The sequence below is a fragment of the Myotis daubentonii genome, chromosome 4 (genome assembly GCF_963259705.1).
Source record: "Myotis daubentonii chromosome 4, mMyoDau2.1, whole genome shotgun sequence".
NCBI classification, from domain to species: domain Eukaryota; kingdom Metazoa; phylum Chordata; class Mammalia; order Chiroptera; family Vespertilionidae; genus Myotis; species Myotis daubentonii.
In genome coordinates this window covers 11,882,480-11,909,855 of record NC_081843.1, presented here as the reverse complement: position 1 = coordinate 11,909,855, position 27,376 = coordinate 11,882,480, and the positions used below count along the sequence as shown (strand labels likewise).

The following is a 27,376-nucleotide window of genomic DNA, read 5'->3' as shown; positions in this document are numbered from 1 at the left end:
TGTCAGTTTGGCTCAAATACATGCATAAAAATTCTTACAGGTTTGGACATTTACTTTGACAATCTTCAGATCAGTTTGGGGAGTATTGCCATCTCAATGTTGTTTTCTAATCCATGAATATGGAATGTTTTTCCACTTACTCAGATCTTAAGTTTCCATCAACAATGTTTAATAGCTTTCATTTTGTACTTCTTTTGTTAAATTTGTTCTTCAGTATTTTATTCTTTGTAATGCTACTGTTTTCTTAATTTCATTTCTGGGTTGTTCATTTACCAGTGCAGAGAAATACTACTAATTTTTTATATTCATCTTATTTTCTGAAAATCTTATTGAACTTGATTATTCTTTTAAGGATCTTGGGGTAACAGCTGTGGGAAAAGTCCACATCATAAGCAGACCCACCCTCGCCCTCTGCAAAGCTCATTGCCTTGTCACAGAACCTGGAAAACTTGCTTCAAGGACTGCCTCAGGCATCAGCCCCAGGCAACTCCACTTCCATCAACTGCTTCCAACTGGGACCCTTTGCTGAGGGATTGCCAAGTTAACTTCTATTTCTCTTCCCTCCTTTTCTCGGCACAATTTAATAAACACAGAATAACTGGTAAACACTTGAAGAAAAGAATCCAAATTTAGAAAACAGATCAGTTCCGATTGACTGTTTTCATTACCAAGGTTTTTTGCAAAACAGATCACTGTAGCTTTCTGTAATGCATTTGAAATATGCCCAAATTCAAGCTCTTTGTTTATGGGCTTTTCGAAACAACTCATATAGATCCAGGCACACCTGTGAATTTACATGAAGTAATACATCATCTTTCTTTATTATTTAAGTCCTGTCTACTCCATAATGCCTTAGAGGGAAGGTTTTATGTTAATTTTGCCAACTGGGAAGGCAGAGAAAAACTAACACTGCATTCATCCCTTGTCTCCTGCACAGGAAAGCAACTCAAGTGGCACCTAATTAAAAAAATTAGCTAAACATTACTTAGCACCTACTCTGTTCCAAGCAGACCCTGCACAGGCATTAAGGACAGGAAGTATGGGAGGCGTGGCCACCACCCTCAAGGAGCTCACCACCTAGTGTGAGGGGACCCCTGACGGTGAGCCCAAGCAGCAGAGGGGGTGACAAAACTCCCATGGGAATGAGATGAGCCTCCTGAGTAGTCTGGATGGACTCACTGTGCCTGTGTGACAATCTGAAATTCTGAATGTTGCTGTCTTGAGTGCCTGTCCTCTTAATCGCGAGTAAAGAGCTGACGCCACCACTCTCCTTGGTACCCAGGCGGTGCTGAGCCATGATGACCCTCCTGCTCGGAGGGCTCATCTTCCCAGCACTAGGTAACAAGGACCCTCACTGTGCGACAGGCCCTGCGCATGGACATACCTTCAAGGTCAGGCGGGTGACATACCAGAATGAAGACAGTTGTGGGTTCCGTAGCAGAAAGCAGGGTGCCTTTGCTAAATGGGAGAGGTGGCCCCAGAGAAGAGGGCAGCACCTCTCTGCCTTGCCAACTGCTATTAAAGGAATGCAGTTCAATGTGGCCTAATTTTATTTTTACAGAGAAGTTGAAAGGCTGATTTTTAGGTGAAATTCCTGATTTTTAATGCCAGAAAGTAATTCAATTAAAATAAACACTGTGAGCCCAACAGAATACAATGCTGGACATGGCCCACGGGCCACCAGCTGTGGCTCCTGCTCTGTGTACACTGTCTCCTGGAAGGCCCACAGCATTCTGGGAAGCTATATTATTATCCCCAGATAATCCTGAGGAGAAAACTGAGGTGTAGAGAGGCCACTGCCCCAACAGGAAAGGCCGGAACAAGAATTCTAGCCGAGGGACCTTTAGCCTGGAAGAAACCTTGCTTTGCTCCATGGCTGCCTGCACAGCAAGGAAGGTTCTTTAACAGTATTTCCTTCTGAGTTTCTATTTACATTAAAAATAAAATTTCTCATGTTTATTTTCAATGCCTTTCTTGCAACAGGCCAGAAAGTAAAAATGATGAACTATTTTAAGCATTCAGATAATCATACCTCCAAGTCAAATGCTGGGGGCTCCTCTAACAGTTAAGTCCCAGCATCCCTTTCGGTTCTTGGAGTCTTTTCTGCCCTGCCATGGGGCCTAGCAGTATCCCCCAGTTTCTTGCCGATGCCGCACACTCCCAAGAAATTCTAGTCATTCAACCAGTCTCAGGTTTACTCAGCACTGAGGTCTGCTCTAGAGGGCTTCCCTACCTCCCAGGCGGCCTTCCTGCTTATACACCTGCTGTATGGAAACATCTCTGTGCTACCACCTCCTCCAGAAGACTTTTCTCAGACACTGGGACGCCAGAAAGGGTGGGCAGTGATTCCACCAATTAAGGAAGGAAATGAAGGAAGAGACAGAGTTCCCGCCGACTGGTATTCACAGTCACTCAACAAATACGAATGCCTACCTCCCGCAGGCAGAGCTAAGGGCCCGTCCTCATTGAGAGCACATCTCCTGAGCTGTGGTTACAAAGCCAGTCTCTCTCCACGGGGCACTTTCTGTGCTGACAAAGGCAAGCACACAGGCCCTAAGCTTTTTGTTTTTATATATCTTTTGGTTTTTCTTGGGATTAATAACTTCCCCCCCATTCACTTGGTTTTCTATGTACCTACCATTAAATTCATGCTCAGACTCCGACAAAGTACAACTTCCACGAGACACATTCACATGCATGAGGCATGGACTTTGCATGATTGCCATCCCCTCCTGGGACCATCTGCACAGGCTGCTCTCAGAGCCTGTCTGGGTGATTTCCCTTCACCATCTCCTGGACCCATGTTTTCCTGCCTCTTGGCTTAGCCCATCACTTGATGTGCATCCTCCTGAAGCTTCCTGGGGACATGGGGGATGGGAGACGCAGTGTTTCAGATCTGCATCATGAAAATGCCCTTATTCACACACCTGGTTAACGGCAAAGCTGAACAATAAACTGCAGATTGAATGTCTGTTTCCTTCAGAATGTCGATGGCCTTGCTCCAAGGCCTTCCGGCTTGTTACTATTGGGCAGTGGGATCTCTCCTCCCTGAAGGCTCTTTATCCTGGTTTCCGAAGCTCGGGGACTGGGTCTTGGAGCAGGGCTCTTTCCGCTCCTTATGCTTGGTACTGGGTAGGTCTTTTGATCTAGAACCTTTGTCCTTTAGATCTGGAAGAATTTCTAGTGTCATTTCTCATCCTCTCCTCTGCTCTAGTCCCCTGCATATACTCCCTCCCCCTCTCTCTGGCACCCCTGTAGTGTGGATGTTAATGAATTAAACCTTTTAGACTCTCCTGTTTCCCAGTTGAGTTTCTGTTCTCTGGAATATTTTTTCCAATTTAATCTTACTATCTTCATTTCCACTAAATCTTTGATTGAAAAAAAAAAATCTTTGATTGCAACAGTCATATTTGTTATTTCCAAGAGCTCTTCTTTATTTTCTGCAGTCCCTTCTCTATAGCCTCTTGCTATGGTTTCATGGATGTGATCTCCTCTCTTCTCTCTGAGAATTCTTTTTAAAAAATTTCCTTCTGCTCCTCACTTTGTTTCTATTTCCTAAGTTTGTTTGTTTCTCTTACATTCACTAGAGCAGTGGTTTTCAACCTTGGCTTCACATTAGAATCACCTGGGAATCTTTTTAAAATCCTGATTCCTGGGCCTCAAAAAGATTCCCAGGTGATTTTAATGTGCAGCCAAGGTTGAGAACCACTGCACTAGAGCTTTCCTCAAACGCTGGGCAAAGCATTAAAATGCTGCCCCAAAGCCCTGGTTTGAGGTGTTTGGAGGGCGGGGAGGAGAGGCTGTCACTGTGGGATTCTGTGAAAGGTGAGCAGGCAGGGCCCAGCTATTTGATGGGAAACCTCCAAACTTCATTCTCTAGATGACTTTTCTCTTGGACGGGCCAGTTTCTACGGAAAAGCCTCTGGCCTTTAGTGTACAGAGACTGTCACTTGTCGCCTAAACCGCTTTCAGCACAGCACCCTGTCCCCCGTGTCTGTGAGGACAGAGTCCTTCTTGTGCATCTTCTCTCAGGAGAAGCCAGACCTGTGTCCCTGTGGGAAAGGGCTCCTCCTTGGCTGTGCACAGGGGGGCAGGGGGCGCAGGTCCATACGGCTTTTCACACAGACTACTGACCAATCCCCCTGTGTCCAGTTCCATCCACTTCTGCGCTTTCAAAGGTACTGGAATCTCGAAATTTTCAGTTGACTTCAGGTTTTGAGGTGTCAATTCCTGGCTACTGCCCTTCGCAAGCGTTTAGCTCTCCCACTCCGCTCAATCAGTTACCATTTGTCTATCTGCCCTTGGGCACCAAAATGTTGTTGACGGCTCTCTCTCTGTCATATCCTGTCCTCTTCTCTTTGTACTTGTGGGTTTACTCCTTTTATATCCCATGTCATCCCTAGGGTGCAATTTGGGAAGAAACTACCATCTTTTACCGAAAGCTCTGACCCTCAGCTTTTTCCATGACTTTGGTTAATGAGAGGTAAACGGCACCGGATAAAAATCAGGGATAGGGAAAAATAAAGGACTAAGGAAGGTTTTAAAGTTTTATAGGCCACTGTCCTTAGTTTAACTTTTTTAGAAGGTATAAGTCCTACCTCTCCTGCTTACAGCTTGCTCAACCTTACGTAAGTTACTCAGCATCTCTCACTTTAATTGTCTTACATGTAAAATGGTGGTACTGCCTAGATAACAGGACCATGCAGCACGATGCACCGACTAGTAGTGTAAATGTGAACTGGTTCTTTGTACACCAGGAATCTGAGATGTTGGAGGGACAGCCGCATAGAGGTGTTTGCCAGAAGTAAGAAACTTTCCTTCGGCAAACATTTCCTGAGCATTTCTTATACAGAAGATCCTAACCAGGCACAGAGGGAGAGAGCTGGGAAATATGTGAAATCATCCCACAGCAGGCAGACGTGAGGAGAGAGACGGGCTGGAGCTTAGAAGGGAGGAGTGAGAGCCGTTCATGAAGCCCAGAGAAGAGAGCTGAGACTGCCTTTACCTTTCTTTGTCTTAAAAGGTCCACATTCAGGGTGAATCTCTTGTAAGGGAAGAGACACCACCTTCGCCAGACCAGCACTCAGCATGTATTGGTACAGACGCTTAAACGTCCTTTCGCACAGCCCCTGCCAAAACAAAATTTAAAGCTACTGTTAGGTACAAGCAAGGTGTTGAAAACGATTAAAAAAGCATGTAGCCCAGCTGGTGTGGCTCAGTGGTTAAGCATCAACCTAAAAATCAGGAGGTCATGGTTTGATTCCAGGTCAGGGAACATGCCTGGGTTGTGGGCTCGGTCCCCAGTGGCGGGGTGTGCAGGAGGCAGCCAATCAATGATGTTTCTCTCTTGATGTTTCTACTTCTCTATCCTTCTTCCTTCCTCTCTCTAAAATCAATAAAAACATATTTATAAATAAAAAGTAAAGAATCATGTAAATGAGCACAAGCTGGAGACCTAAGTTAATTGGTCATCTTGAATGAGAGCACACTGGCGGGTATTAATGAGGAAAGACTGCTAAGCTACATTGTCAAGGGCACAAAACGGTCCAGAGCTATATACTAACAGTTCTACCTTCTGATTACAAGAGGGGGAAAGGGGTTTTCTTAGAGATCCTGGAAGGATACACAGGGGTGAGAATGAGGCAGAGGGAGGTAGAGAATGGAGACTTTTCACTGTATACCTTTCATACTATTTTGATTTTAATCAAATAAGTGTATTAATTATTAATACATACACACACCTCCCACAGGCAGTGGGACAAATAGAAAAAATATTAAAACCATTCTTTAGATTTTAGTCTACCTGTGTAGTTCCCCATTTGCCCCTTGGTCACATTTCTGCAAGGTGATAAACCTCAGTGACCGGACGTGCACCTGAACTGCAGCGGTTACCTGCAACCAGCCTCTGTCCTGGCCATGTCTTTCCACATAAAAGTAAATTACATGCCAACACTGAAAAGTGAGAGATTTCATATAAAAATCCACATTCTGGCTTCTCTTGAAAAACAAGATCTGGCAATAAATCCTAGGACTGTTCACGGCAGCAGCCAGCGGAAGCCGAGGACAGCTGCTCCCTCCAGAGAGGCCCCGGTCTCCATGGTACCAGCGCCTGCACGCTCCCTCTCGGCCCCTGCACAGTGAGGCTGAAGGTCAGTTTCCATTTATCATCATTTTTGTGCTGCTTTTCTTTTATGACAGTTAAGAAGAAAATGAGCTATTTCTTGGAATCCATACTAGTATCAACCCATACTTCTCCACTTGCACGCCCTCCCCAACCGCTGCTGCCATTAGACTTTGCAACCCTGGAAGGGTGAGGCAAGTCACCACTGATGTAAGTTAGGGACTGAACAGCAGGAGGCACTCAGGACTAAGAGTTGTTAGCTGGGTCATACAGGTTTCTTCTTACACCCTGGGAGAAAGAGAGGGTGCAAATGTCTGTGGGCTGCTGCCGCTGCAAATGTGAAATCAGCTCCCAGACTAGCCAGCACTCTAGCTGTTGGGCGGCAGAACATACGGCTATCAAAGAAATACAGATGACTCACATATGGCTCATTCAAACCCACTTGCTTGGAAATGGCATCTATCGTTAATCTAGCTGTGCCCCCAGCATCGTGGAAAGACCCTTTGGAAACTCATCCATCAAACCCCAGCCCTCAACATATGGTCCTGAGCCCTGGCCCATACTAAGCAGGGAGGATGATGTAGTCCTGCCTTCTGGGGGCTGCCATCCAGGACTCACAGTCTGCCCGGCGAAAAGAGAAAGAATAGGAGCCTCCTCCATAATCTTCCCCCTAAAGTTAGCATCTATATTCATGTCATCAATCTCATCTACAGGCTAAGTATTCACTAAATCCTGCCAAGGTCACCCTGACCCCTATTTCCAGCTGCCAAATGAATGTTCCAGAGGAACCTCAGACTCACTAAGCCCTAAAATCAAATTTGTCGTCTATCTCATCATCACTCAAACTTGTTCTCTTTCTGTACTTGACTTTTTCATACATTCATTCACAACTATTTACTGAGCCTTTACTGTGGGCCAGGCACTCTCCTCCTGGTGGGGTCAGCAGTGAAGGCTGAGTCCTGGTCTCCTAAGCTGGCCCTCAAGTTCCAGTCTACTTCTCTGAGCGGCGCTCATGCAAACCAGACAGGACTCCTTTGTTCAGCTCTACATCCTGGCTTTGGTCACTTACCAAGTCCTGCTAGTATCACCTCCAAAATGGCTCCCAAACATTTCCAGCCAGTCGCCCACCGGGCCTGAGGCAAGAGCAGCGACCTCGCTGCCCACTTCCCATCTCTCTTCGGTCCACCAGTTCATTTCCTCAACACCCTTCACATTTCCTGAACAGCCCTTCAGGCTAAAGGCTAAAGTCCCAACTCCCCCGCCTGGTACTCAAGGCCTTTCAATGTGGCCCCAACTTTCCCTCTTAGCGGACCCCTAACAGTCCCACAGCCTCCACAGCTCCACACTTTGCTCGAGCCAGTCTCCCTCACCCGAAGCGCCATTTCTCCTGTCTGCTTTGGGAGCACTCACTTTCAAAGCCCAGCTCTGGACTTGCTCTATAGCTCTCCCAGCTCTGCAGAAAGCTCTCCCGCCGCTCGCGGGCTCAGACGTATCTTTCTAGGTAGCACTCTAGCCTCAGTGAGTGCTCACTGCCGCCCTCCAGTCAGACTGCTCCATGACAGCGGGAGACTGTCGTCCTCATTCACTGCTGTCGTCTTAGCGTGGAACATGGTTCTGACTCAAAGTAAACACGTACTAAAGTTCTTGTTGAAGGAATAAATGGAACAATGTCCTGTAACAGTTAAATCTTGCTGCTTAGATAGTCCACAGTGCTGACCTGAGAGCAGACCAGCCCCGTCTCCTTTCCTCCCACCCCCAAGTGACTCAGGAGGCAAAGGGTTTCAGCCTCCAGTGTGTGCATGGGCAGGACAAGAAATATAAAGAACAAAGCGGGCAGATATTCGTTCATTAAGCATGCAGGGATCTTCTTCATTTCTATTAGGGTCTCTTAAGAGGCCTTAACAGTCTATCTTTTATTTTTCTACTGTGGATAGAGACTCCGATAGAAAAATATTTCTTTCCTACCACAAACAGCAGTGCATGTGTAAGGACAAACCGCACTGTCTCTCTGCTCGGTGTCTGAAAGGTGACAGGGTGGGGGCCCTGCGGGGAGCTGGCCAGTGCCAGCTACCTTTTGTCATGAGAGACTGAAGGCCCGGCTTGTCAGAGCTTCTGATATTTCAAGGGAAGCTGGAAACCTAGATTTTTTTAGGTGAAACCTCAAATAAAAATAAAGCTAGGTCAAGTTTATTTTTAACAATGTGCAGGCCGAATGTGACCCACACGCCTGTTTGTAAGCTCTGCTTTAGACACGTGGGCATGAAATGAACCCAGCAGGAGGGAGCAGATCCTCCTCTCCGAACAGCGAGAGCAGAGACGAGAGCCCCACTGAGGCAGCACAGGTGAGCAGGCCTTCCTGCAGTCTATGGTCAGACTCGGCCTGTTCCTTTCGGACTGAGTCCTGTTATTCAAATATCCTGACGTTAAATTTCAAGTTTCAAGTTCTATTTAACCTACAGGGCAATTTTGCTTTTCTCCCATTTCTAATTTGGCTTTTTCTTAACTGTTCAAATCCGACTGGAAGCAGCACCACCTCTGTGCTTTCTGCCTCTCGTTCTCCCTTCATCACTGCCTGTATTCTGGGGCCCAAAGACGAAGCAGGTCAGTGATTTTGTTTCTCCCCATGTCATCTCACCTCCTTCTTAGTAAAGTCACTGTTATGGCACTATAAAACCACTGGGAGCAAAATTACAAGCTTAATTATGAAAGTAAATCTACAGGCCCAGGTTTACCACTCCAGCTGAACTTTTACAGCAGGTCTCAGGGCAAAAACCCCAGGGGGAAATGGAAGTCAGTCAAGAGCAAGAAGGATGCAAGTTAGGGACTGAGCAATTTTCTGTTTTATAAAACAAAGGAAAACCCCACTTATTTCATGGTTAGGGATGCACGTCCATAGCAGGGCTTTCAATGCAGTTCATTCGATCTACACTTAATCATCTCCACGATGTGATGTAGGGAAGCCAGCCCCGCCCGCGGGAGCTCCGGCAGCTCACCAGCTCCTCCCGCAGCTTTCCTAGTGTCTCGATCTGGTTGCTCCGCATGCTCAGCATCACCGAAAGCTTCTCCATGAGGATGTTGTATTTGCTCCTCCTGTGAGAAACACAAAACGGTTCAACTTTTCAAACCTGCTACTAAAGACCGCCTAGTTTCAAGGCTGGGCTCCGAGTGGTTTGGTCTCATGGCCAAGGGCGCCTAACTAGGGCAGACTCTACACTAAAACTACTGAAATGGTTCTTTAAAATGCATTACATTTTGATAATACCTTCAAGTTTAGATTGATATTTCCTTGTCAATCACTTGGTGGAGAACTCTAGAGTGTGAACCTAGGCCGCCTCCCTCCAATCCAGTGCTCTCCTCAACTAGATCACACCACCACACGGATTCTGAAGCCCAGGTTTCCACTCCTGACTTCACTGGAGTGACGGATCCCTCCATCGGTTGCACTTTTACTATGAAGTGGACGTCACAAAAAATCCTTCCAAGCTAAAGGCCACCAAAGGAAGCTACTATTCAAGAGAGCAGGGCTCCTCATGGTGTGTCTGGGGGAGCTGGGGGAGGGGTGCAGAAAGGAGCCTGTGGCCAGTGCAGCAGGGGAAGGAGAGCTGGCTGAGGGCAGGGAGGGCTTCTGCATGGGATGCGGAGACCACAGCCACTTCTCCATTTTTACTGCCCCTCAAGGAATGAAAGAATAAATGAAGACACAGAATTACTGCATAGGAACTAGTACCGAGCACCATGTCATGGCCATCATACAGAACTCAAACAGCGGTCCAGAGAAGCCAGGTGTCTGCCTAAGTCAGAGGCAAAGATTTACTTATTTTTTTAAAATAGATTTTTATTGATTTCAGAGAGGAAGGGAGAGGGAGTGAGAGATAGAAATATCAATGATGAGAGAGAATCCTTGATCAGCTGCCTCCTGCATATCCCACCCTGGGGATTGAGCCAGCAATCCAACTGTGACCTCTTAGTTCATGGGTCAACGCTCAACAACTGAGCCGAGGCAGCCGGGCCAGGGGCAAAGATTTCAATACGGATTTGACTTAGTCCACTGTTCTCTCTTCTACCTACAGCTGTCACCCTATGTTCCTCGTGGATCACAGGCTACACACCAGTTATGAGTTCTGCGATAAAGATATTTAACCAGTGGATGTTATGACTAAATAATTAAAATGTGAATTATCAAAATATAATTCTCTCTAATGTATTCTTTCTTTTCTTTTTTTCATTTTTTTAATCCTCACTCGAGGATATTTTCCCATTGACTTTTAGAGAGAGTGGAAGAGAGAGGGAAAGACAGAGAGAAATATCGTTGTGAGAAAAACACATCAATTGGTTGCCTCCTGCATGTGCCCCGACCAGGGCCCTGGCCGGGGAGGAGCCTGCAACCGAGGTATGTGCCCTTGACCGGAATTGAAGCTGGGACCCTTTGGTCCACTGTCTGACTGTCTATCCACTGAGCCAAACCAGCTAGGGCTCTAATGTATTATTTCTCAGACATGGATTTGAAGACAAACTCAGAGTGACATTTCCACTCCTGGAAACCCTGAGTCAATAGTGAGTCTACACATGCATATCGAGCACTTCCTTTGAGCCCATCCCTGTGCTATGCAGTGGGTACTGCAAACTTTAAAACTTGTACTTAATCTGGAGTGTTTACCCTTCCTCCCTTTGGAGGGGGCACCTGGCCACTGGGTAGAGGGTAAGACCTCTGTCATTTGGGGATAGGAGAAGCACAGTCAGTCCCTGTGGTCCAGGAAAGGGTCTGCCCACTGCCCCCAAACTCTCCCTTGACACTGTCCACCTTTAGCATGGAGGACTGGTGGCCAGGCACAGTGCTCACGCTGACTCACCCAAGGGCACTCATTCCAGGCCCTGCACCAGCTTAACCCTTCCCCAATGGGTGGCGGAACACTTCTTTCCCCCATTTCTATACCCCAACAGGGAGGTTTAAAGTGTCAGAGACCCACTCCCAGATGCCCTGGCTCTCAGAGGGACTATTCTATCAGCTTGCTGTATTGCCTGACTATGACACACAGCTAAATGGCAACACAGTGATACTGAGGAGAACCTCACCATCTCATCTACAGGTTCAGATGGTTGCATGTTGCAAAAACATGACAATTTTAAATTGATACAATTCAACCTCAACTCTGTCACCATAACAAATCAAATCTGATTTATTTATTTACTTTTAATTTTACATTTCCCCCGAAACGTCACCAAAATATTAACAGTCCCTATTGCTAAGCTGTGGGGTTACAGGCCTTTTTAACCTTCTTTTCTGTATAATTTCCAGGTTTTCTAAATGAGCATGACTTATTTTTCATCATCAGAAACACACAGTACATATCTTTTTAGAAAGCTAAAGCAGTGTGCTGATTTGGCCTCTGACTTTTAAAGACATAATATACCTGGCTGCAATAGAGATGTAACAGAGGGTTCTGGTCTCCTAACACTTACCTGTCCACATGGAACCGGTTCAGGAGGAGCAGGATTGAGTGCTGCTGGGCTCCGCTGGGTAATCGGATCACATGGGACTGCATTGTAATGAGCCCATTTTTGTTCAGAATTTTCCTATGATAATGGAGCTTCCCAGCATCGACCCTGGAGGAGAAGATGAGTGGCATTTTGTTGGTTGCCTTCCCCCGTCAATGTAGAGAGCCTCACCATGACATAAGTGCCAGAGATACACACCTGCTGCCCTGCTCGTCTGAGAGAACAGCCATCATGAGACAATGGCCTTGGAAGAACCTCAGCCTAGGAGCAGGACCAGACCTCCAGGAGAGGTAGGTGGGGAGGGGGAGGCAGAGGCCAGGGCAAATAGAGAGGGAAGGGATGGCTGGGGTGGGAGACAATAGGAGGTGATCAATGGCCAATAACCAGGGTGACCACACATCCTGGTTTGCCAGAGGGTCCTAACTTACGCCCATTTCCCTAGCACCCCTTCTGGTCAGCTCCACCTGCCATTCTCAATGTCTGGTTTGGACAATAGTTACATGGTCACCCCAGGGTCTCTTCAAAAAGAAAGCATTGTGCTCCCAATCACCATAGACTGGGGACTGCCGAGATGACCAGGATAAGAGGAAAAGGGAAGACAAGTCTGCAGGCTCCAGTTTAGACACAGGGCATAACGGCCAGTGAGCCCTACTGTTTAAAGCAGAGAAGCAAAGCGTCCCCTCCCTTCAGTGATTTTCAGCCCTTTTCATCTCACGGCACACACAAATGACTAAAATGCTGCAGCACACTATTTTTTGCCACTGACTAAAAAACCCCCCCAAAACAAAAAAAACCCCAAATAGGTGTAATTTTGATTCCTCCCCATAGGATGACTACTGTGTTGGCTGTTGTCCTTGTTTTAAGTTGATAATCTAAGGGAAAAGAGGTCAGTGCCCCTAACTCAATTGTCAGGTATTGCATGTTTTAAGACTTGCTACAGCACACCAGTTGAAAATCGCTGCCTTACTTGAACGCAGCGCTGTGGAGGTCTCGCTGGAGCTCCCCCTGCCACCGGGACCGGCCTAATCGCTCCAAAATGCAGTAGGAGAAGTCGGGGAGTTTCAGGTCAGGGTCACCCTCCAAGCCTATCAAGGCCCTGTAACGCATGTCCTGGGAGGCAACGATGATCAGTTTCTTCCCCCACCTGCAAATCAGAAACAACCACAGGAAGAAATAACTTTTTGATTTTAGGAAAACAGAAACATGAAAAAGCAGAAGCTTGGAGAATCATCATTTTCTGTGAGGTTCAGAATCCCCCAATTAAGCCAGTTTTAGTCCTGGTACTACTGCATTGTGTTCAGGGTGAGCAGAGCCAATGCCATCATTCCTTGTTCAAGCCCTCCCAGGCCTGGCCAGGCACTCAGACCAAAACCCCAACTCCCCACCAGGGCCCGGACTGCCCTACACCTTCCATGGCTCTGCCCTGCGCACAGTGACCCTGCTGGTCCGGAAACAAGCTGTTTCCTCTTCCCGGCTGCTCTTCCCCAACGTCTTTAAGTGACTGTTCCTTCTCATCATTCAGGTCACCGCTCAGATGTCAACTCCTCAGCCTTCCCCCAATGGTAACCAGAGTCCATTCCCCAGCTCTGACCATTATTTCCACATTCTTCATGGCACCAAGTACTTGGAAATGGTGATATGTAATGTTTAAGAGAGACCTGTCTGTCTCCCCCTCTTCAAATAAGAAGCTCTGTAAGAGGGGCACATTGTCGACTTGTCCACCAGGACATACCCAGAGCTTAGAATGAATGCGGCTCACAGTAGGAGCTCGGTGAGTATTTGTTACGTGAATGAACTGGCTTACTGAACTAGACAGATAAAGCAAACTTCAGAGTCAAAACCACTGGACTGTGTAATCACTGGACCTGTATGTAGTCTGTTAAAGATCAGACCTTGGACAAATCATTAGTTTCTCCCACTGACTTGGTAAATGAGAAATGCCCGAAAAAGTGGCCAACAACACTTCCAGCAGGGCACTGGATACCCTGGCTGAGAATACTGACTTCTCTGCTGACGCCTCACAGGGCCCACCACTGTGCCTTGTCTGTTAACTCAAATGCGTGTTTTGAGCAGATTGGCCCATTCCACTCATGCACTCTTGGGGTCCAAGCTCTGTGGCAGAGATCACACGAGGTGTGTGGGCAAAGAACCCCCACTTACTCACTCCTGAGCATCAAGATACACCCAATCGGAGGAGCTCCCTTTCCTGGATGAGTTACCAAGAGTCCACATGTGAGGGCCCATGGGCTTGAGCCAGCGTCTACTCATCACAGCCTGTGACCCGACCACAATGTCTGCCTGCAGTCACATCACACACCTCCCTCCTCCCACCCACTCAGATGCCTCCATCCAGGCAACAAGAAAAAAGAGGTTGTCTTCATTTTAACTGAACTGCAGCTTCCTTCACTTTGTAATCTATAATTAATCTTCTGCAGAGCTGTAGAAATCTGCACAGTCCACCTTCAAAAGGATGTGGCTGTGAACATATGTGAGAGTCTGCATGTCACAAACTTAGGACCTGTGCTCTCTCATCTCAAAGCAGGATCGTTAAGTTAAATTGGAAGAAGTCAGTTAGGAAAAGGAAGTTTGAAAACTAAGGAACTAATTTTCTGCTTTAAAATTACTCAGGCCCTGGCCTGGTGGCTCAGTTGGTTGGAGCATTGTCCTATACACTAAAAAGGCTGCGGGTTCGATCCCTTATCAGGATGCATACGGGAGGCAACTGATAGATGTCTTTTTCACATCAATGTTTCCCTCCCTCCCTCTCTCTCTCAAATCAGTAAACATATCCTCAGGTGAGGGTTAAAGACAATAAAAAAAAAAGGTAATTAGATTAGTTTACTACCCTGTATTAGCAAAGTCCACTGATTTCAAGTAGCTGATGCAATGACTCCTGGTAAGTTCAAATACTGATTAAGCACCATGCAAAGTACCAGAGATACCAAGATAAATAAGGTCCTTCAGCAGCTACCTTCAGGGAGCTCAGGCTACTCAAAGACAGACAGGAAGATGACTCAGTGACTAATGTGATAACTGCTCTGGCAAAGCAGCTCTGGCGGCCAAGGCTATCAAATGACATACATGAGGGGCCCCAATTCAAGCCGATGTGTGTGCCTAGGGCAGTGATGGCGAACCTTTTGAGCGCGGCGTGTCAGCATTTTGAAAAACCCTAACTTAACTCTGGTGCCGTGTCACATACAGAAATTTTTTGATATTTGCAGCCATAGTAAAACAAAGACTTATATTTTTGATATTTATTTTATATATTTAAATGCCACTTAACAAAGAAAAATCAACCAAAAAAATGAGTTCATGTGTCACCTCTGACACGCGTGTCATAGGTTCGCCATCACTGGACTAGAGCGTGTGCATAGTCCTCAGGGAAAACTCTCACAGGAGGCGATTCCTGAGTCAGCAGTAAGCTGGGCGGGCGAATGTTAAGGAAGCAGATGCCGCAGGTTCTGCAGGTACGGAGGAGCTTGGCTATTCAGGGAGCCAAGTGGTGTGGCATATTCGAGAGGCTAAGGTGTGGTGTAAGCTAGAAAGCAGAAGGAAGGAAAACTGGAGGCCAGCTGAGTCCACATCCTGAGTGGCCTTTCACTGCCCTGCTGGGAATTTAGATTCCACGACACAGGTCCAGGGCTGCAACTTCAACCCCAACAGGCAATCCATCAGTCAACATGCGTTTTTAGGAGCCAACTTTGTGCCAGGTACATTCTAGACCAGGGGTGGGCAAACTTTTTGACTCGAGGGCCACAATGGGTTCTTAAACTGGACTCAGAAGAAGGAGCTGCGGCCGTGTTTCCCGACGTTGCCATGTTAACACTGCTGCTGGTGAAGGAGCGGAGGGGAGAGCAGGAGAACCATCCGCTCTTTCGGCTCCGCAGGCCGGATAGAACAGCCGAACGGGCCGGATCCAGCCCGCGGGCCGTAGTTTGCCCACGGCTGTTCTAGATCCTAGAGATACATCTATGAACGAGACAGACACACTTCCTGCCCTGAAGAGTTTATAATCTGGTGAGGAAAGTGACATAAAAAAAATCCTTAAGCCCTAGCTGGTTTGGCTCAGTGGATAGAGCATTGGCCTGCGGATTGAAGGGTCCGGGTTCAATTCCAGTCAAGGACAGGCACCTCAGTTGCAGGCTCGATCCCCAGCCCTGGTAGATGGTAATAATAGTTTATCTGTCTTCATTCAGGGCCCCGGTTTCCGAGAGTGACTAATCCAAGTTGTCATTTTGTCAACCTGTCTCTCTGTCTCTCTGACATCAATGTTTCTCTCATTGCCCAACTTGGCAATGACCACAGTGCCTCTTCAAATAGAAGTTCTGTAGATAACTAGAAGAGGAGGTGGCAATGTGAAGATCTGACAGTGTAGACCAGTGATGGCGAACCTATGACACGCGTGAACTCATTTTTTTGGTTGATTTTTCTTTGTTAAATGGCATTTAAATATATAAAATAAATATAAATCTTTTTTATACTATGGTTGCAAATATCAAAAAATTTCTACATATGTGACACGACACCAGAGTTAAGTTAGGGTTTTTCAAAATGCTGACATACCCAGCTCAAAAGGTTCGCCATCACTGGTGTACACCAAGCCCTTTAAAGCCTGGTCTAACAGTATCCCAGGCTGGTTCACAGGGATCTGAGGATAAGATTTTGGTGAAGCGATAAAGGCAAAAATGGATCACCGTGGGCAGAGGGGTGGAGGGGAGGTGAAGAGGGGAAAGAGTGAAGTGAGTATAGCTACTTCTTCCAAAAACTATGGTTGTAGCCTCGGATAGAGAGAAAGTTAGTTACAGGGAATGAGAGGTAAAGAGAAAGTCCTGTTGGAAGAGGGGCAAGTCACACTCATGTGCTGAGAAGAGAGCACCAGCAGACAAGCAGAACTGAAAATAAAGGAGAAAAAGGAGCTAACTGGCAGAGGCAGGAAAGAGCCTGAGCCTGAGGAGGGGAGGAAAGGGGAAGAACTGCATCCCATTACACGGCCAGTTTTTCATCTCCTCTGAGATGAGGGATGGGGAAAGAAATGTGGGAAAGTCTGCAAGTTGAAGAAGGTGAAAGTTAGGTGACCTCACACTGGTAGCTTCTCCATGTTCAGTCAAGTAGAAAGGAAGGTGGGGATGGGGACAGGTTGACAAAATGACAACTTGGATTAGTCACTCTCGGAAACCGGGGCCCTGAATGAAGACTCACAAAAGGATCGATGGGCAGCACAGGGCCCAGCTTAGACAGAGAATGATAGGCACCAATCTGCACGGCCAGTGGGGTTCGGTAGTTGAGCATCAACCTATGAACCAGGAGGTTACGGTTTGATTCCCAGTCAGGGCACAGGGCCAGGTTGTGGGCTTGGTCCTCAGTGTGGGACGTGCAGGAGGCAGCCGATCAATGATTCTCTCTCATCACTGATGTCTGTCTGTCTCTCTCTCTCTCTCTCTCTCTCTCTCTCTCTCTCTCCCTCCCTCCCTCCCTCCCTCCCTCCCTCTCTGAAATCAATAAAAATATATTAAAAAAAGAAAGGCACCAATCCAAAGGACAGCTGCCTGCTCCACCCACCTGTGCTAGGACTATGGACACAAATGGAGAGAACGGCAGGTCCCCTGAGCAAAGTTAGCCCGAACAGGAGCAGAGTGAAGAAGCAGAGGGCTGGCTCAGTCTGGGGATGATGCCCTCTGAGCAACCCTGAGGCCGCAGACCAATCTGGCGCTCTGCCTACCTCTCAGGCTTCAAAGCAGGAAGAGTCCTGTGAGTTTCTGACGGTGCAAGTTAGTTACCTGTCAAAGGCTTCCACCATCGTACAAAGGGGCTGCAAAGACTTAGTCCTGATGTCATTGGTAATGTTTTTCCTCTCCTTAAAGTACCGGCATGAGCCCTGGATGCCATCCTTATTCTCTAAGATCATATGAATGGGGTAGACATCCTCCAAAGGGTCCGGGTCCCTCTTGGACTCCAAAATTCCAGTTTCCAAATCGATTTCTTCATACCTAAGGAGGAAAGCACAAATAGCAAGCCACAGCTCAGCTTCAGAAATAATACATGCTTGGCGTGTTCTGAGAACCACCTGAAGAGATCAGAGAGAGGGAGTGAGACCCCTCTGTCTTCCTGAAATGCAGATCATCTTGACAAGCAGTATTCTCTGCCCCAGAAAACAGAGACCTTTCTAGACTCCCAAAGCCACTCCAGAGGCTGAATGCTGGAACCAGAATCATCATAGTGGCCCAAGTTATGGCCTTTTGGTTTCCCTACAAATCTGGTGCCTAGTCTCCAAACCAGTAGGTTTGGACTTAATGATTCAAGGTTTCCTCCTAGAAGATGCTATCTTTCCATCTCTTTTTAATGATCTCTCTAGAACCTTCATCCATTTTTATGGTTTCAACTAGAGGCCCGGTGCCGAAATTCATGCGCCTGGGGGTGTCCCTCAGCCCAGCCTCCACTCTCTTGCAGTCTGGGAGACCCCAGGGAATGTCTGACTGATGGCTTAGGCTCACTCCTCCCGGGTAGTCCAGCCAGCAGTCAGACATCCTTAGCACTGCCCCAGAGGCATGAGCCCGGCTTCTGGCTGAGCAATGCTCCCCTGTGGAAGCACACTGACCACAACTCCTGCGTTGAGCATCTGCCCCCTGATGGTCAGTGCGCATAATGACCGGTCGTCCCGCTGTTGGGCCAAAACCGGCTCTCTAATATCTCCCTAGGGATCCCACATTGCAAGAAGGCACAGGCCAGGCCAAGGAACCCCACTGGTGCACAATCTGGGCCAGGGAGGGACGTGGAAGGTTGGTCAGCCGGTGAGGGACTGCAGGAGGGCTCCAGGGCATGTCAGCCCTTTTCGCTCAGTCCCTATTGGCTGGACTCCAGCACCAAGCAAACCTACCAGTTGGAGCATCTGCCCCCTGCTGGTCAGTGCGTGTCATAGAGACTGGTTCACCAGTTGATTGTCTGCCCCCTGGTGGTCAGTGCACATCATAGCAAGCCATTGAGCAGCCTTAGCATATCATTAGCATACTAGAGGCCTGGTACATGAAATTCGTGCACGGGGGTGGGGGGGGGAGGGGTGTCTCTCAGCCCAGCCTGCACCCTTATCCCCTCTGGGGATGTCCAACTGGCAGTAGGACATCCCTCTCACAATCCAAGACTGCAGGCTCCTAACCACTCGCCTGCCTGCCTGCCCCTAACTGCTTCTGCCTGCCAGCCTGATCACCCCCTAACTGCTCCCCTGCCGGCCTGATTGACACCTAACTGCTCCCCTGCCGGCCCGATTGCCCCCAACTGCCCTCCCCTGCAGACCTGGTCCCCCCCAACTGCCCTCCCCTGCAGGCCTGGTCACCCCCAACTGCCCTCCCCTGCCGGCCATCTTGTGACAACGTAGGGACAGCCATCTTGTGACAACGTGGGGGGGGGCATCTTGTGAGGGCACAAGGGTCAATTTGCATATTACCTCTTTAATATATAGGATTATGCTTTGATTAGTTGAATGGCCAACTGGATGACAGGACATTTAGCATATTAGGCTTTTATTATATAGGATTATCACCTGAATGTTAACAATTTCCACCATTAAATCCTCAATACTATTTTTTCCTCCCAAACGTCAGTCCCGTCTTCAATTGTCTACTACACACCTCAAATTCAATGAAATTAAAACCAAAGTTATAATTGCCTCTCCCTACCTCCCACAAGTCCCTCCTTGACCTCCCCAGTTGCCTCTTATAAACAACAGAGCGACATCTTTGGCCTGTGGATTGTTCTTTTATCCAGTCAGCCAAGTTTGTCAAGTTCTCCTTTGAAATTTTGCTCACATCCTACACTAGTTGAAGCTAAATCCCCTTTACACTTTTCTTAAAATATATTTTAATTTATTTCAGAAAGGAAGAGAAAGGGAGAGATAGAAACATCAATGATGAGAGAGAATCATTGATCAGCAGCCTCTTCCGCACCCCTACTAGGAATCGAGCCTGCAACTGGGGCATATGCCCCGACCTGGAATCAAAACATGACCTCCTGGTTCATAGGTCGACGCTCAACCACTGAGCCAAACTGGCTGGGCCCATCTATACTTTACAACCCTTTCTTCCATGCTGTCTCTGTGACCCCTGCACTATTTACACCTCCATTCTCAAATCACATCTCCCCCAGCTTCCAGGACACCATTCTGGGCTGCTGCTGCTCTCTCTCTCCAGGCACATCTTCCTAGTCTTCTTTTTAAGGTTCATAGTTTTCCATCCAGCCTTTAAAGGTAGGTGCACCTTAGAATATACATTCTTCTCAAATGCACATGGATCATTCACAAAGATAGACCACATGTTAGGTCACAAACCAAGTCTCTACAAGTTCAAGAAGATTGAAATCATATGAAGCATCTTCTCAGATCACAGTGGAATGAAATTAGGAATCAACTATAGTAAAAACACCCAAAAACAATCAAACAAATGGAGGCTAAATAACATGTTATTAAACAATGAATGGGTTATCAAAGAGATCAAGAGAGAAATCAAAAACTTCCTAGAAACAAATGAAAATGAACACACAACAATCCAAAATCTCTGGGACATAGCAAAAGCAGTCCTGAGAGGGAAGTTCATAGCACTACAAGCATACCTCAAAAAACAAGAAAAATCAACAATAAACTATTTAACCCTACAACTTAAAGAATTAGAAAGAGAACAACAAGAAAGCCCAGTGTAAGCAGGAGGGAAATAATAAAGATTACAGCAGAAGTAAATGACATAGAGACTAAAAAACAAACAAACAAAAAAATAAAACACACACACAAATCAATGAAACCAAGAGCTGGTTCTTTGAAAGGATAAACAAAATTGATGAACCATTAGCCAGACTCATCAAGAAACAAAGAGAGAGAACCCAAATAAATAAAATCATAGACAAAAGCAGTGAAGTAACCACTGTTACCACAGAAATACAAAGGACTGTAAGGAAATACCATGAAGAACTATATGCCAACAAGCTGGACAATGCATATGAAATGGACAAATTCCTAGAAAAATACAATCTCCCAAAACTGAATCAGGAAGAATCAGAAAACCTGAATAGGCCAATAACAACTGACGAAATAGAAGCAGTAATAAAAAAAAAAAAACTCTCAGCAAACAAAAACCCAGGTCCAGACAGCTTCACAGGGGAGTTTTACCAAACGTTCACATAGGAACTAACACCTATACTCTTCAAACTATTGCAAAAAAATCCAAGAGGAAGGAACACTTCCAAACTCGTTTTATGAGACCAGCATTACCCCAATTCCAAAACCAGATAAAGACACTACAAAGAAAGATAATTAAAGGCCAATATCCCTGATGAACATGGTTGCTAAAATCCGCAACAGAATATTAGCAAATCGGATCCAAATGGGATTTAAAAGATCATACACCATGACCAAGTGGAATTTATTCCAGGGATGCAAGGCTGGTACAATATTTGAAAATCAATAAACATGATACACGACATAAACAAACTGAAAAAAAAAATCACATGATCATATCAATGGACTAAGAAAAAGCATTTGACAAAATCCAACACCCATTTTTTAAAAATATATATTTTATTAATTTTTTACAGAGAGGAAGGGAGAGGGATAGAGAGTTAGAAACATCGATGAGAGAGAAACATCGATCAGCTGCCTCCTGCACACCCCCTATTGGGGATGTGCCTGCAACCAAGGTACATGCCCTTGACTGGAATCGAACCTGGGACCCTTCAGTCCGCAGCTGACGCTTTATCCACTGAGCCAAACCGGTTAGGGCCCAACATCCATTTTTGATAACAACTCTCAGCAAAGTAGCAATAGAGAGAGCATATTTGAACATGATAAAGGCCACATATGACTAACCTATAGCCAACATCATACTCAATGGGCAAAAACTAAAACCATTTTCCCTAAGAACAGGAATAAGACAGGGATGTCCACTTTCACCACTCTTATTCAACATAGTACTGGGAGTTCTAGACCAGTGATCAGACAAGAAGAAGAAATAAAAGGCATCCAAATTGGAAATGAGGAAGTAAAACTCTCATTATTCACAGATGACATGATAGTACACATAGAAAACCCTAAAGACTCCACCAAAAAACTACTAGATTTAAAAAATGAATTTGGCAATGTAGCAGAATACAAAATCAACACCCCAAAATCAATGGCTTTTTTATACACCAATAATGAATTCTCTTTCTGAGCAATCCCATTTACCATTACAAAAATTTTTTTTTTAAATACTTAGGAATAAACTTAACTAAGGAGGCAAAAGATTTGTATTCGGAAAACTACAGGATGTTGAAAAATGAGATAGAAGAAGATATAAACAAGTGGAAGAATATACCATGTTCATGGATTGGTAGACTCAACATCATTAAAATGTCTATACTACCTGAGGCAATCTACAGAATCAATGCAATCCTTATTAAAATACCAACAGATATTTCACAGATATAGAACAGATACTCCAAAAATTTATAAGGAACCAAAAAAGACCTGTAATAGCCACAGCAATCTTGAGAAAGAACAAAGTTGGAGGAATCACAATATCAGATATCAAGCTATACTAAAAGCCACCATAATCAAAACAACTTGGTACTGGCACAAGAATAGGCATATAGATCAATGGAACAGAACAGAGACCCCAGACATAGACTCAAGCCATTATGCTCAATTAGTAACTGACAAAGTAGGCAAAAGCATACAATGGAGTCAAGACAGTCTCTCCAATAAACGGTGTTGGGAAAATTGGGCAGATATATGCAAAAAATGAAATTAGGCCACCAACTTACACCACACACAAGAATAAACTCAAAATGAATAAAAGACTTAAATGTAAGTTGTGAAACTATAAAAAACCTAGAAGAAACCATAGGCAGCAAAATCACATGTTTACGGATATATCTCCTAGGCCAGTGGTCGGCAAACTCATTAGTCAACAAAGCCAAATATCAACAGTACGATTGAAATTTCTTTTGAGAGACAAATTTTTTAAACTTAAACTACATAGGTAGGTACATTGTTATTAACACTAGAAAGACTGAAATTTAGTATATACCTATATTGCCCAAAAGCAGTCAAAATGACTGTATTGTGAAAGAATAATATCGGAGCACTCTTCACTTATGTTCCTTAGCTTTTCCAATAACTCACTTCTATTCGACATTTCTTTCATGAATTTAGGGCGCAAAAGAAATAAAATAAACAACTTATTAGAACAAGTATCACTGCATAAAGATTCGAATAACAAGTACTAGTTTAGCTTATTGAGCAACTGCAACTTATCAAGTATCGACAATTTATCATGTACTTGTATGTTATCATGTGACGGTAATCGAAAAAAAATGAAAACTGTTATTTCAATACAGAGCCGAACTGGTCATATAAGAAATTTACTCAATTCAATAATAAGAGTTAAAATTTCCCAAGCAGTCAAAATGACTGCTTTTGGGCAATATAGGTATAACACACATATATATATATATATACCGGAAATGAAGGAGGGGGAGGTAACTACAATTATTAATAAACGCATTTATATGTTGTACAAAAAGTCACAAAATTCTAAGACATTGTGTCCTTATATACATAATTGTTTTTCTAATTGAAATTAAAAAGCAGTCAAAATGACTTCCTTGGGCAATCTAGTGTTAACTCTGGTGCCGTGTCACATATAGAAATTTTTTGATATTTGCAACCATAGTAAAACAAAGACTTGTATTTTTGATATTTATTTTATATATTTAAATGCCATTTAACAAAGAAAAATCAACCAAAAAATGAGTTCGCATGTCACCTCTGACACGTGTGTCATAGGTTCGCCATCACTGGTCTAGGCCAAAGAAAACTAAGGAGAAAATAAACAAATGGCACTACATCGAAATAAAAAGCTTCAGCACAGCAAAAGAAACCATCAACAAAACGAAAAGGGAACCCACTATATGGGAACATATTTGGCAAGGATACATCTGATAAAGGGTTAATATCCAAAATATATAAAGAACTCATACAACTTAACAGAAGGAAGGCAAATAATCCAATTAAAAAATGGGCAAAGGACCTAAATAGACACTTCTCCAAAGAGGACATACAGATGGCAAAAAGACATATGAAAAAATGCTCAAAGTCATGGATCATCAGAGAGATGCAAATTAAAATGCCAATGAGATATCACCTCACACCTGTCAGAATGGCTACCGTCAACAAATCAACAAATGACAAGTGCTGGTGAGGATACGGAGAAAAGGGAACCCTAGTATACTGCTGGTGGGAATGCAGACTGGTGCAGCCATTGTGGAAAACAGTATGGAGTTTCCTCAAAAAATTAAATATGAAACTGTCATTTGACCCAATGATCTCACTTCTAGGAATCTATCCTAAGAAACACAAAATACCAATCAGAAAGAATGTATGCACCCCTATATTCACAGTAACACAACTTACAATAGCTAAGATCTGGAAACAGCTCAAGTGCCATCAGTAGATGAGTGGATAAAAAAGCTGTGGTACATTTACACCACGGAATACTATGCAGCAGTAAAAAAGAAGACTCTCTTACCCTTTGAGACAGCATGGCGAAACCTGAAGAGTATCATGCTAAGTGAAATAAGTCAGTCAGAGAAAGACAAGGATCACATGATCTCACTCATATGTGGAATCTAAGTAACAAACTGATGAATGGAGTGGATAGAGAGACTTGGAAGCATGGAACAGAGTGGGGAATCTCAGAGGGAAGCTCTCAGAGGGAAGCGGGGGAGGGTGGCCCGGTGGGAGGTAATCAACCAAGACCTTGCATGCATATATGCATGGCCCATGGACAGACAATGGGGCAGTGAGAGCCTGGGGTGGGGAGTGGAGGCAGGCTGGAGGGGGGAGTTAGTGGGGGGAAAAAGGGGGTACATATGTAATACTTTCAACAATAAAGATTTAAAAAATAATAAACTTGCTATTTACTACTTGATTCGATCCCAGACACCATAAAGTTACACATTAACTTATAGATTTCTCTCTCGTAGACAAGATAACATCAAAAGTTATGGTTTTATTACCCTGAATGCCAGAAAAATAAATAAATAAATAAATAAATAAATAAATAAATAAACAAACAAATAAATGAAATTAAATGTAGGTGTGCCCGAGGGCCATGTTTTAAGGCTTCTAATCCCACTACCCTCTCTCCTATGGATGATCCTGGCCAACAGCTTCAATTACCCGCCATATGGGAGGACTCCATATATCTAGCTTAGTCCCTCCCTCTCTGACCTGCTTTCACTCCTCTTGAAGCCAGGTGTTGGCCAAACAGAATCTCCACTTGCATAACCCAAAGGAATCTCAACCACAATGTGTCTCAGAGTACATTCAGCTCCTTTCCCACCTCCCCCAAACTCAACCACTGTGCTGCTCTTCTGAGTTCCCTACCACAGCGAGGGGGGCATCAGCATTCACCCAGGTGCCCACACCCCAGGAACAGGAGGTTCCTCATCCGTGACTCCCACTTTTCCTTGTACCCCACATCCAATCAGCCATCAAATGCTCTTGATTCTTCTGCCCTGTCTCTTCATTCTCAACCGCACTATGGTAAACTAAACCATAACTGGTTGTTCACGATTGGATTACTAAAAACCTCTCCACTTCCCTCATTGCCCCTCATCCAACCCTCCCTTCAGGGGCTTCCAACTGTCCTTTGGTAAAGGATCAACGCTTTAAGTGGATGAAAGGACCTTTGATTACTTCTCCAGTCCAACTTGGTTAATAAGGACAGAGTATTTTTTGTGCCCAGGCTTCTTGGGATCACATTCTGAGTTGTGCCCTCACTAGTTGATGACCTTGAACAAGTCCCTTCACCTCTTTGACACATCCATTTTCTCTTCAGGAAAATAAGGAGAATAGCACCTCCCTCTTAAGGTTGCTGTAAAAACTAACTTGCTAGATGTCAGGATCTTAGGACAGTCCCAGCTCACAATATGCATACATTTAAGTGTCAGCTGCTATTCTTCATTCCCTACCTCCAGTTCTACACTTCCACCAAACAACTCATTTCTCTTCCTTCAGGCTTTCACACCTGCTGTTCTCTGTTCAGAATACTCTGCCAACTGGCCAACGAAACCCAAGTCTTGTTTTGGACAGTAGTGCCTCTCGCAACCTCTCCTCTTCCTCACAATATGGTTTAAGAGCAAAGACTCTGAAGACAGACGACCTGCGTCCAAACCAACACACAGCCACTTATAATCTCCCTAACTGGACAGGTTATTCACTTATTTTCTCTCCAAGACTCTTCTGCAAAATGCGGAAGATAACAGCACCCAGCTCACAGAGTCACCAAGCTCCCAGAACATGGTCTTAGAATAGTGCCAGGTCAATAATAAGCACTCAATAAATTCTAGCTATTATTATTATTGCTAAGCTTGTTATACAGATCTCATTCCTCCTGTATCCAGTGTTTTAAAAAATTTATTGACTTTAGAAAGAAAAGAAGGGAGGGAGAGAGAGGGAGAAGGAGAGGGAGGGAGGGAGGGAGGGAGAGAGGGAGAGAGAGGAGAGAGAGGAGACAGAGAGAGAGAGAGAGATAGAGTTGTTGTTCCACTTACTTACGCTTTGCCATGCATTGTTGATTCCTGTGTGTGCCCTGGCGGGGACATATGGGGACGACGCTTTATCCCACTGACTACCCACCAGGACCTGCCTCTAGTCTTGGCCTGAACCGCTTTGCCACGCCAATCCTACCCTCCACTCTAGAGGAAAATACTCTCTGAAGCCTGCATAATATCCCCCCAGTCCTGCTCACCATCACCCCAAACTTACACACCGATATAATGGGACATCAGCAGGCGACTCCCACATCCATCAGACCATGCCCCCCAACTCCATCAGTCACCCGGGCCCTGCCAGGCTTGAGGGACCCCAAATCAGCTTCACACAGAGCTCCCACCCCCATTTGACCCCCGGTTCTCCGACGGCTCCACTGCTTTCTCCACCTTCCTTCCATCACAACCTGGTCCCCTCTGGCTCCATCGGACCCCGGCTCTGGGCCTGCCTGCCCGCCTGCCCGCCCGCCCGCCCGCGCCCGCCAGGCCGAGCCGCTGACCGGTCCTGCAGCTGGAGGTCGGGTCGCTCCCGAGGCTCCACATAGAAGCTGATGCCCGGGTGCGTGGCGAGGGCCCTCCATAGAAACTCCTGCGTGTAGGGCTCCAACGGCAGCGGGAAGGGCGGCACGCGCGTCTCCAGGCGGCTCCACAGCGCGGGCAGACACAGGCCATCAAGCCCCTCCAAGGCCACCTCGTCCAACAACGACTCCAGCGCGTCCATTGCTACTTCAGTTAGTAGCGCCCGGGACGCCTGCGCACTTCGCTGCCGAGGACCCCGGTCCACCGCGCCTGCGCACGACGGCGAGCCACTCCGGAGGCGGGTCGGACCCCGCGATCGGAGGAGGAGTTTCAGAGCGCCTACGTAACGTCATCCTTTAGAGGGCGGGCTCAGCCAGCGAAGCTCCGCCGCCATTGGTCCGAAAACCCGCAGTAACCAGGGGAACTGCAAACAGTGCAGAGACCGCTTCCGGTTTCAGCACCCGGAACCACCGCCTCTAGGGATGGACGGTGAGTGTTCGTTGGCTCCTCGGGGAGGTCGAGGAGTTATTCTCCCATCTCTCCTCAGGCTTCCTTTCCCCCACGCCCCCCCACCCCCTGAGGGGGCCAGAATGCTAAGCTACAGACCCCTGGACCACCACTGCCAGACCCAAGGTGGTCTGGGGTCTGCGGGAAGGGAAGCCTTAGTGG

At 45.9% G+C, this 27,376-nt stretch overlaps 2 protein-coding genes across 7 annotated transcripts in view; one reads left to right on the top strand and one right to left on the bottom strand.

The window, feature by feature from the left end:
• GTF3C1 (general transcription factor IIIC subunit 1) overlaps positions 1-26,968 on the bottom strand; it is an 87,968-nt gene extending 61,000 nt beyond the window's left edge. The window contains exons 1-6 of the mRNA XM_059692471.1: positions 26,689-26,968; positions 17,395-17,604; positions 12,585-12,761; positions 11,582-11,725; positions 9,115-9,211; positions 5,006-5,129 (exon numbers count right to left, since the gene is read on the bottom strand). Coding sequence (XP_059548454.1) covers positions 5,006-5,129; positions 9,115-9,211; positions 11,582-11,725; positions 12,585-12,761; positions 17,395-17,604; positions 26,689-26,909 — 973 coding nt within the window. The 5' untranslated portion in view covers positions 26,910-26,968. The remainder of the gene's footprint in view (positions 1-5,005; positions 5,130-9,114; positions 9,212-11,581; positions 11,726-12,584; positions 12,762-17,394; positions 17,605-26,688) is intronic.
• A 174-nt stretch (positions 26,969-27,142) lies between these two features.
• KATNIP (katanin interacting protein) overlaps positions 27,143-27,376 on the top strand; it is a 207,708-nt gene continuing 207,474 nt past the window's right edge. For 4 of the 6 annotated variants that reach the window (XM_059692465.1, XM_059692463.1, XM_059692464.1 and 1 more), the window contains exon 1: positions 27,143-27,196. In XM_059692465.1, the coding sequence (XP_059548448.1) occupies positions 27,190-27,196 (7 nt within the window). In that variant the 5' untranslated portion in view covers positions 27,143-27,189. The remainder of the gene's footprint in view (positions 27,197-27,376) is intronic. The other 2 variants (XM_059692466.1, XM_059692462.1) reach the window with 2 other exon arrangements.